Here is an 11,592-nt window from a genome sequence, read left to right as displayed (position 1 = left end):
TGCTGGTGGTAGCTTCATATTTTCCGAGCAGCAAGACACAGTATCAATCTCATCATGTCATCTTTTTATCAAAACGATTCATAAATCTTTTTAACTTTTCAACCACTCTGCCTTTTTGTGTGCATTTCCTCTAATATGTGTGAGTTCAATATTAAAACCGCAGGCTCAGGATGGTTTGGGCAACTTGACAACGTTTTCCTGAGGCTCCGGGTCGCTGAGCAGCAGAGTCACTGAGGTGCTGTTCATCTTTCGGGATCAATATCTCCATGACCTCTTCCTAGGGGGTCATACCCCTTTAAATGGGAGTGAGAGCCAGATGAGTACCCCCAAAAAGGGTCTATTCAGGGCAATCAGGGTCAGAATCAGACATGGTGCTGACCAATGTGTTAATACGCTTGAAGACTATGGGTCGTCTGCTGTTTATTTTGGAAACTTACTAGAGAGTAACTGAAGCTGAGGCTGCTAAATGTGCCTGAGGGTGAAGGACGCCCAGCTGGGAGTCAGGTTGGTGCTGGCAGGCCCAAAACTAGATGAAAAATGGACGACATGACTCTCTCCCCAAAAGTTAAGCCAAAGCAATTTAATAGCCCCCAGGATGCTTGATGCTGTAAAGGTCATAGATCCTATTTCCTTAATGTAAGTGGATGGGACTTGGACCAAATTAAAAAGTAAAATACATCAAATACAACTTTCACAAAGATGTGTTTCTGACATTTTAGATACCTCTTATCCCACCGATGTTTGTAAGTGTTCATTTTTCAGGTGAGTTTGGTTTAAAATATGTTATTGTGCTATAAATCTGGGAAGAAAAATACAATTGATAACACATAACATTTAAATGTTATTGTAAAAGAAAATGATAATTGTCTCAATGCATGGTACTTATGTGATGTCTTTCTCCTGCTGTAAAATTGCAAAGTTTGCTATTTTTGTATTGGCTAATAAAGGACGTACTTACCTCTTACTTACTTACAATTAAAACTTGAATTATGTAAAAGCCATATTTCAATTCAATAAAAAGTTTGGAGAGATTTGAAACTCAGACAGTAACTTTTCAGTTGTGAGTTCTTATCGGTAAAGCGAAATTCCAAGGGGTCAGGGCCTTACTGCAAATGTTTGGTCTCTCTTAGGATCAGCCTCAGGTGAGTAATAGACAGCAGGGCCTTATTGACAATCTCATGCTACGTACGGGCTGGTGAGTACTGATTAAGCTGAGCCGAGTAGCTCGGTGCCAATCCATTCAGAGTTTTCAAAGACCAGAGCAAAATATTAAAACATTTTCTAAAACACTCAGACACTGAAGGGGAGATAAGGTAACACTGTCTTATTCCAACTCAATATGATTCCTGTAATCCAGTCATAACACAGTAATGTATTAACCATGCGCAATTACTTATTTTTTTACTTTAACAAAGAATAAATGTAAGATCATTTTAATTTTTCTGGTATGATTTGAAATGCTTAAGACTTTGAAACAATCTAAATCTTTTACTCTTAAAACCAGTGTTATAGAGTTTAGTTTTCTAAAACTTGTTCATTGTGTTATAAATATATGCTAAAGGTCATAGCTATCCTAATGTCAATACACTATCAAAAAATAAATAAATAAAAGGAAAGGAAACAACAGACTTTGACCTTTCTGATGTTTTCCTTGTTGTCTGTCTCCAATCAGATCAACAAGTTAAGATCCTCAGTTGTGTCCCACTGCCTACCAATCAAATGATATCTCCTCAGAGCCAATCGGGGCAGAGCAAGCCAGTCGGCTGGGTGTGTTGAGTTGGAGTTTAAACTTTGGACTCAAGAAGACGAGCTGAGAGATACAGTGGAGACTCTCGGGAACAAAGACAAAGCTGCTGCACAACAACAGGGATTTGGATATTTCTGTTGGATCTCAGTTGTGTTATAAGGCCTCTCTGTTGTGCTACACACACCGAGGCTCTATGGAGCACTACCCAGACCAGGTAACTGTCTAAATATTGTCTTTTTGTTGCATCGTAGTTCGTCAGTTGTGGGTAGGTGGGTCAGCCTCACAGAGCAAAGTTCAGGCCTGAGAGGAAGTTAAAAAATGATCTTTAAATGGACATCAAATATACAGTTAGACCACTGTTTTAAAACGGCATTAAAATGATTACCCGTAAAACCTGTCCTGCTAGCCACAGATATCCCCACAGATTAGGGGGACATGTACAGTACAGTTTGTTCAAGGAGGATCACGGTGAATTGTTGCCAGTAAAACATCAGTCCCCAGCTGTGGCAGACATACATAGTCAGAGTGTGTTGTCATTTAAGGTTGTGATCTCATTTCAGGGTTGTGATGGCATTGAGCTGCTCGACTGGCTGTTTGATCAAAATGAGGGAATTCTTCGACATGAAGAACCGGAGCACCATGGCAACCATCACACCTGGCCAAACCAGGAGCCGAATGTGCGTGAGAGTGTGGGATCTGTAATGTCCCTCATACATACCGCAAATAAATGTTTGCCTTCTATTCACTGCGTATAGTTCATTCTTGGCATACTCTGTGGATCTTTGTCTGTTTCTTTATGTTTTCTTCAAAGTCCCATTTCTCGCCACATTATCATCTCACACAGACAGACTAATGACAGCCTTTTTTACCCATCAGATGCTGCAGCCGCCCGGACAGGCAGATGACGACTTCCTCAACGCCCTCCTGAGTGGGAGTGAGTCGGTGTCAGGCTCACCTCTGTGGTCCCCATCTCCCAGTGACAGCGGAATCAGTGAGGACCCTCCTTCAGACCAGATGGACAGTCCACAGCGTCCCGAGAGCCCCCACAGGGACACTCAGTTCTTCAGTAAGACGCCCCAAACAAAGGCAGCCCTGGAAGCCAATGTCCCCATGGACCTCAGTGAGTCCCACATATCTGAGAAACACCTTCATATGGTTACAGAGATCGAGGGTTGGAACCAAGTCCAAAGAGATTTTTCATTGCTTTTAACAACAGAACCCAAAGACCCTATTGTCGTGAAAGTAGTGAAATCAGAAAACATTCACATTATATAATATCGAACATGGGAATTTTTGCCAACTTTTGTAGATCAACTTTACTCTACTAACATCATTATTTCATTCTGATTACACAATGTTGAATATATGTGTCAAATACTATGTTCAGAAACACATTGAGTAACAAATTATTCATAATGGACAAACATAAAGGAAATTCATGTACGCAAATAGAGATGTACATATAACATCACAGTGACATAACAGAGACATTTTCTTTTACTCTGTAACTCTACACTTGTATCTATCTTATTGGATTCAATTTTATTGTCATACACAGAGTACAGGTACAGAGGCAACGAAATGGAAAAGAGCCTACATCTTTATATTGAAAGATGTAGGTGAAAAAAATCTAATCTAAAAAAGACACTGATGTTACTACCACCTGATGTTACTACCAAGTGATTCAAAACCATAGTACACATGTTCACAACCAAGCAGATTAATTGGAATTTGAGGGTTATTCAAGCTCTAAATACCATTTCTTCTTTTTTTCTGAAAATAATATAAACAATGACACTAGCATGGCGTATTTGTGTTTTTTTGCATGTGCTCTGTGTGTATCCTCATGTCTGTGTGGTTGTAGATGGATGGGAATCTGGATTCCCGGCAGGCAGAGTGAGGATTATACAATATCCACCTGATGTACAAAGACCACAGCTGTCCTCTGGCTTCCCGCTAACAGTCAAAGACCTGCTTCTGTCTGGAACACCCGAACCAGTAAGTGCATCCTGGTGACTAAGGGCGACCAGGCTTTTGCCATCTGAGCCTCTACCCTCTGAAACTCCTCGCCTGAGGAGATTAGTCTTGCCAGCACTTTACTTATTTTTAATTCATCACTTCACGCACAGTTTATGTGGAATTCTTAAATCTTTTGATTCATTCTGAATTGTTTTAATTCCATGCATTTTGTAAAGACATTTTTAATCTTGTTTTGATAAGGACTATAGAAATAGAGTTGTAATAATATATTTTTATTATCCTGGTTGTGGTGGTAGGTTCTTCGCAAATTCAAAAGAAGTAATTGTGCTTAAAACGGTAACTTTATGTATTTCAAATACATATTAAATTTGTGTGTAACTTTTGTGCATGAATTTTAAGCAAATTGTCACTTTTTAAGTGTTTTTACTCTAAATAAATCAAATAACTTCAGAATGATTTCATTAAATAATGGTAAACTTAAAGCTAAATATATATAATGAATATGTAATTGAAATACATAAAGTCAGTAATGTTTTTTTCAGTGTGTGAGTGTGGGGGGGGGGGCTGGGGGCAAGGTAGGAATGCATTGAGTTGTCTTCGGTGTGTGAGTGTCTTTTTGTAGCCGCCTGACTCTTGTTGTTGTTCACCATGAGTGTGAATTACTCTGAGTGTGCACATGTACTTCAGGGAAAAGCTCTGTCAGCAGCTTTCGCTGATGAAATCCTGGACCAGCAATGGGATTTTAAATTCTGATCACACTCCCCTTTTTAAACTGTCTGGAAAGTTTGCAGTACACTCAGATTTCATCGGACTCGGGGTATTGATCCCATCTCTGCTGCCCTGTTTAATAGGATGTAGGACACAGTGGCGGAATGCAACGTGGGCTCCCACACCGAAATTCCTCTGAGGTAGCCATGAAATGAGAGTGATGAAGGTGGCCTGATAATTTGCACTCATTTAACTACATCCTAGCTCCAGGGAGAGAGGGAGGGAAGGTGGGGGGAGGGGGACTTTGGAGCCAGAGAATAAACTTAATCAAACTGTGGTGATCGTGTTTTAAATGTTGGTATTCGTGCCTCACCGCCAGCTCCCACCGGCATCGCAACAGTCTATTCCAGAGCTGCTTCTCAATGAGGACGAGAAGAAGCTTCTAGCGAAGGAGGGGGTGTCTCTACCCAGCCAGCTACCGCTCACAAAGGTAAATTGCTATCAATACTTTAATAATGAAAACAATTATGAGCTCCTTATGTTCAATTCCGGCGTGCTGTATTAAAATGTTGCCTCCTCTTTTTAATCAGTATGAAGAAAGGGTTCTGAAGAAAATACGCCGGAAGATTCGTAATAAGCAGTCTGCCCAGGAGAGCAGGAAGAAGAAGAAGGAATATATTGATGGACTGGAGAGCAGGTAAGAATCTGCCTTGTACGTGGGTGACCAGTCAAATGATGATGGTCTTGCAAAGTTTTGCATGTTAACTGCAAATTGAATTTGTTCTTTCCATTACTGACAACCATTTTTTTCACAATATACTCCAGATGTATTGTTTTATTTCCTGTTGTACCCCTGAGGTAGCCCTGCTCAATTTATTTCAGTCATCATGGAAGTCACTTTGTGGCACCCTGATATGACCGAAGTGTAATTGGTTATACGCTATATGTCATTTTCCGTCTCTGTCCCTTTTACCTGTCTCTTTTTTTAAAGCTGTTGAGGATATAATGCCATCAAAATGTTCTTCCTAAGCCTCTATCTTCTTCAGAATCAGAATCAGAGTCAATATCAGGGTCAGTGGCCAAGTATCTGTACACACAAATTTAATTTGCTGTGGTATGTTTGTGCATTAGCATGTAGGAAACAATATTACAAACCCACGAAAATATATGTACAATAGGGATATTAGATATGTGCAGTATTTATGTTTGTACAGTATGACCCTTACTGGCCCCGGAAAGGGCAAAATTCACATGAAAGCTTGCCCAAATATGTAATCCATTCTATCATAATTTTTGTGTGAAAGTTATTATTTATATACATACTATGAGATGTATTTATGAGAATATTTCATATTGACTCACATCAGATGAGAGGACATCAACATGGGCTGATCAAATTGATTTTAAACTATGTTCTGCACTAAGATTGTCATATTTTGTGAGTAAGGGGTTTTCCTTGTTCTAACCTCGTTCTGTTCCAGAATGGCCGCCTGCAACACACACAACCAGGAGCTGCAAAGGAAAGTGTCCCAGCTGGAGAAGTGCAACATGTGAGTGATTGTAAAATAGAGCTTTTCTCCCATTTTATTCTTTTGTAATCTCCTGAAAACAAGTCCTTCTTGAAACTGCCTCCAGCAGTATACTTTGCCCTCTTGCTCTCCACAGACCCTTGTTAATCCAATAATTTTTTTCAAAGTCTTTTCCATTTTCAGCTTTGTTCAAACTGTTTTGTCTTGCCTTTCCTCCCCTGTCTGCAGGTCACTAATGGAACAGTTGCGCAGGCTGCAGGCTCTGTTCATGAATACATCTAAAAAGCCAGCCCAGACAGGGACATGTGTACTGGTAAGGACGTCCTCTGTGTGTGCCAGGCAGATAAATAAACTGGCCAGACCCCTCGTATGAGTCATTGTTAAAAGAAAATCCCCCTCAATGCAAGCCATACTGCAACAACAGCTACAGCTGAATAAGCCATTGAAAAAGGCCAATTTAGATATGTGCACAGTGGACGAGACATCACAAAGAGACACAGCCCCCATGAAGAGAAATATTTACACTGTTGAAAACCAGCCATTTATTACCTTTGATCACAGCAGCAGAAAAAAAGAGCAAGACCTGAAGCAGAGAAGAATTTAAAAAATGTAATTTCCAATCTAAAAACTTGAACAGGGCTCTGCTCTTGGTCACAGAATATTTTCCTTCGCAGCAAGGTTACACTCTTCTACACTTTGCAATCTGAAAGCATATTCACAGAGGGAATAGCCGACAGCCATAGAAAAGCCCGACAGTGTGGAACACAGATTTTCAAACACCAACTTTCTTTCACTTGGACTTGAATGCAGCATGAAGCAAATATTCTCTGGTCCGAATCTTTCTCTGTCCCTTGTATTTGATTTTTTTTTTCCATATCACACTTGTAGGTACTTCTGCTGTCCCTGTCGCTTATCCTGTTCCCCAGCCTCAAGCCCTTTCCCGACAGCAAGGTCAGCCAAGGAGACTTCAACCCAGTCAGAAGTGAGTAACCTATGGCACCGAATAGATTTTTGTGTCCACCTGTCAGCTTATCCGGGGCCGCTCTGTCACGGCCGAGGAGCTTCTCAGAACTGCAGTCTCACCCACAGCTGGAGATGCTCTCGCCTGCCGAGCCTCAGAGCCCTGCTCTGCCTGTCGGAGGATTCACCTTCAAAATTTAAAGATTAGAGCCAGTGCATGGAGAACTGAATCCATGCATTATCATTGCAGATATGAGGCTGACGCTCTGTCAGCAGCTTTTGCTGAATTACCATAAATTTATATCAACTCTGTTGACACAATCTCACAAACTAGAACAAACTAGAACAAGATGCAGATTTGCACAGCTTCAAGATGTAATTTGTTGCAATAAGTTGTTTGACAGACATGAAACATGGAATCACCCTGCACCTTCCCTTAGGTTAGACCAGAGTCTTATATTGTCATCAGGTTTTCGATTGGCAACGCCTGTTGTAAACCTGCCTGTTCTGAATGGGGCGTTAGCTTGGCCTGTGGTAATGACTGTTGGAGATTTCTTTCTGAAAGAGCTGTTCACCTTTTTATTCAAAGTTCAGTGAAGCTAGATTCAATATGCAGTACTCCACACTGCCGCTGTCGTGAAGGTCCAAACTTGAAAATGAAAGGTTATGGGTGTCAGCTCGGCACCTTCAATATCACAAAAAACGAATTATCAAAATGATCCGAAGGGACGGTTTTGACGCTTTGGCCTGGTCGATCATGGCTGTAGGTTATCTGAGGATGGAGGAGAAGACATGTTCAACTTTGCCTGCTGACTGTGGCCCACTGTCCCTCCCCTGCGGACTGCAAGGCACCGTTGGCCTTTTTATTTAGATTATATTAATATTTAATGTATCACATGTCCAAATCGCACCAATTTCAACAATGCTCTTCCTTGTGCTCTTAAGAATACACATGCAAGGTGTTTAGCCAATACAGACAGACAGACAGACAGGGGTATCTGGGATTAGCAGAGGAAAATGTTGAATTCTCTTTTCTGAATGTCTTGTCCTCCCACAGTCCAGTCGCGGTCCCTGCAGAACCTCCAGGCTTCTCGCGTGCTGAGCGACATCGACCCCCCGTTCTCCAGTGAACATGAATCAGAGCCTCTGCGCCGACATTTCCCAACAGACCATGGACTGGAAGATATGAATACACTGATGGGGAAGCTGGGAGTGAACGAAGAGCGCTCGAGTTCAGAGACCATATCTGTGAACAGCAGTCAGGTGGAAGGAATTGGCCACTTCCAGGTAGATCCAATCACTGGTCACATAGCCACTGTAACCCTGGACCCACGCCGCTCCGCCAAGCTGCGACCACATGCTGATGACATGTGAACCATATTAAGAAACTCCCCAAAATGTGCTCCTTCTATTGGTCGACACAGAAAGGAAAATTGTGTTTTAATCATTGATGTTTCCTTGAATATATTTTCACTCTGAATCCCTTTGCCTTTTCTTTTTTGGGGGGGATACTGTTTTATATCAGAATTGGGATTTAGAATTGTACACTGAAATTGCCTGACAAGATAAACCATTCATTTTCCTTGGCTTTGGTAAAATGTCAGCGTAAATGATTGTGTTTGAGACCGTCAAAAACTGAGTAAATAGAGACGTGATGGTGTCTACAGTTTGAGCTTAGTGGATCACTTGAAAATGTTTTCAGTTAATGATTGATTGAAAGTGCTCTATTCATGGCTAAAACCGCTTCAAATAAAAAAAATTCCACCAAAAAGGTTTTGGTGGGATCAAAACACTGTGGATGTGTTTTCTCAATCAACCAGAGGACAAAAGTGGCTCAAATCGCAAGGTGCATTATTTCCCATGAGATGGGTGTGAGAGATGTGATGTCATGAAAAGACGTGATGTGATATTTGATCCATCGATTGAGATTCAAGGTCTGACTTTTTGGACTCTGTGATTTAAATATCCCCTGTGGAAAGTGAACAGAAAAACAAAAAGAAAACCAAAACTTCACCATGTTTTTCATCAAATCAAATTTATCCCGAGATTGGAGGACTGAAACATCCCTGACATATGGATTTTAAATACAAATATAAATGTATCTTTGTGACCTTTTCCCCAGACTGACACATCTACAGCTCTGACTGAATCTTAAACGGCAGCATTATCATGTTAAAAGATGTTTTATATTATTCAATCAGAAATGCACCAGGGGAATTTTATTCTACCAGAAATATCCTTTCTCTATCTCAGCATCGTTTTTTAAAACTCCTTTATGAATCTGCCACATCAAACTCAAAGTAAGAACGTCAGGCACCATTGGACTGTAACCACATCGGCTCTCAGCTGATAATTGGCTGAAACTTTTGCAGCTCGTTCTCTCTTTAAACCTTTGTCTCTGTTAGTCTCCAATTGGGTAGTGTGATAGAACAATGTTTATATCTTATTAGCCATAAATGCAAAGTCCAGCTGGGGCTTGTCAGGTGTTGGTCACAAATCAAAGTACTGGATAAGTCAAAACTTTGACTGTCATGATGCTCATCGACGCTCATCGACGCTGGCATTTCCGTGACTCGCACACTTACTTGTGGCTATTGTCTTTAGCTGGTGTGCCGGAAAATAATAATGAGATAAATTCACCCAGAAATGAAAATTCTGTCATTATCCACTCACCCCTATGCCGATGAAGGGGTGGGTGACGTGTTTGAGTCCACAACACACTATTCAAGGGCAAACAATGTAGCAGCCAAATCAAATACAATTGAAGTAACTGGTGAACTTTCTTTAGATATAAAAAAAAAACTGAAAAAAACAATTACATGCCTCCTAACTGCTTGTCTGTTGTCATACGAGTGTCCGGAAGCCCTGAAATTCATATTTGACTCCAAACGGTGTCATTTACGTCTTGAGCCTAAATGTCCGCTGATATCTTCCGACAAGCTGCATTCCTGTTGGAAATGCTAACGTCCTCTAGCTTAGCCACCTCTGGTGGACGTTTAGGCTTAAAAAATGGTAGAAATTATTACATTACATTACATGTCATTTAGCTGACGCTTTTATCCAAAGCGACTTACATTTTAAGAACACTCATCATTTTATGAGGGGCCATCTAGGGGTTCAGTATCTTGCCAAGGACACTTAGGCATGCAGATGGGATAGAGTGGGATTCGAACCGGCAACCTTCTTGTTGCAGAGCACCCGCTCTATCCCCTAGGCCACGCTCTCCTAGTTTTGAGTCAGTTTTTAATGTCCAGGCTTGCTGACACTTTGATGACACCACACGAGCAGTATGGAGGCATGTTGTGTTTTATTACTTCTGAAGATAGGCATCTACTGTACTCAATTGTATTGGATTCGGCTGCTGCACTGTTTACCCCTTAAACTTCTTAATTATTTTGTGGACTCAAACACTTCACCCACCCCTCCACTGGCATAGGGATAATTACATAATCTGTGACTCTTCATTTCTCAGTGAACTACAGTTTACCACAGCTAATGTGGGTAAAGGGTTAGGGTTAGGGTTAGGGTTAGGGTTAGGTAATCATCAGGCTTCAAATGCACCTTCAACTGCCTTTCAATGTATAAATTTGATTGCAATATGCACATTGTTATCTGACTGGTAATTGAATTCCTCTGCTTTATTATTTTTAGCCGGAGGAGTTCTTTTCTTCAGTCATTTCAAAACCAATTAATTTTCAAATTTAATTTATTAATGTCTGACTTTGCACTGGGTTTGACTTAAAAGAGTGTCCGCAGAGGAGAGGACAGTTCTGTAAAACTACCACAGTAATTCAAAAGTAGAAAGGCACTTTGTAGAGCACTGCAGAGGGTGCTAACTTGCAATGTCAAAGAAGGTGATGAATAATTCCTGGATCTGCCCATTTGTCCGGATTCATTCCAAAATGTATAACTGTACAGCAGCCTACCTCCCTGTATAATTGAAATCCGCCAGATCCAGATTTTTATTTGGATTCAGACCAATTCGCACACTCTTATATACAAACTAATATGTATAATTTAGAAATTAGGAGGCAACTTTTTAATGAGGTTAAACTCAACCACGAACATCTGGGTGTTCCATCCCTTTCGATCGAAGTCAGAGCCAGAAAAACGACTGCAGGGTCCGTTGGCCTAGGAAAGAACGTTGAATGTATCCATTCCCAATGCAGACAGGTTAGGTGGATTTAAATTGATTTTTGACAGAGGAAAAGGGGCTTTTGGTATTAGATCCCTAAATATGTGAGATTTTGTTCATTCAAACAAATTATTTATTACCTGGGAAATCTGCAAAATTGTCCAAACACAAGCTTTTAATGATGCAATGTTAAAGAAAGGGTAGAAAAATTTAACTCAGTGAGTTCTGTGTCACCGCGGACTGATGTATGACCTCATAGGTTCATTATTTGTAAATCAGTGATCTCCGCTTGTCCCCTGGTCTCCTTCAATTGCCTCTGTCTCGCTTTGTCTTTAATCAGGGTAAAAGTCTCTTGAACTTTAATCAGCACCTCAACCCCTCCCTTTGATTAGCTGGATCCCTTCGGAGCCTGTCTGCCTCCACACTCAGATTGGCTCCCACTGTGTTTGGTCCGCCACAAGGGAATGACGGGTCGACTGAGTGAGCAAATCAATGAGGGCTCTCATCTTATTCCTTATTTTTTTAATCTACAA

The 11,592-nt window shown here is 40.9% G+C and overlaps 1 protein-coding gene across 2 annotated transcripts; it reads left to right on the top strand.

Moving 5' to 3' along the window:
* Positions 1-1,762: 1,762 nt before the first annotated feature.
* Positions 1,763-8,717, top strand: creb3l3a (cAMP responsive element binding protein 3-like 3a). 2 transcript variants are annotated; one of them, XM_062395366.1, is made up of 10 exons: positions 1,763-1,961; positions 2,308-2,424; positions 2,624-2,813; positions 3,612-3,745; positions 4,815-4,925; positions 5,026-5,132; positions 5,917-5,985; positions 6,193-6,277; positions 6,853-6,946; positions 7,982-8,717. In XM_062395366.1, exons 1-10 carry the CDS (start codon positions 1,941-1,943, stop codon positions 8,296-8,298), a joined length of 1,245 nt encoding a protein of 414 aa, XP_062251350.1. In that variant the 5' UTR covers positions 1,763-1,940; the 3' UTR covers positions 8,299-8,717. The 2 variants fall into 2 exon arrangements, with proteins under 2 accessions (XP_062251350.1, XP_062251349.1); XM_062395365.1 differs by having other exon boundaries at positions 1,765-1,961; positions 2,624-2,867.
* Positions 8,718-11,592: the final 2,875 nt, after the last annotated feature.

The sequence above is a fragment of the Platichthys flesus genome, chromosome 9 (genome assembly GCF_949316205.1).
Source record: "Platichthys flesus chromosome 9, fPlaFle2.1, whole genome shotgun sequence".
NCBI classification, from domain to species: domain Eukaryota; kingdom Metazoa; phylum Chordata; class Actinopteri; order Pleuronectiformes; family Pleuronectidae; genus Platichthys; species Platichthys flesus.
Note: the sequence above shows the minus strand (reverse complement) of the source record. Positions and strands in the feature narration are given on the sequence as shown.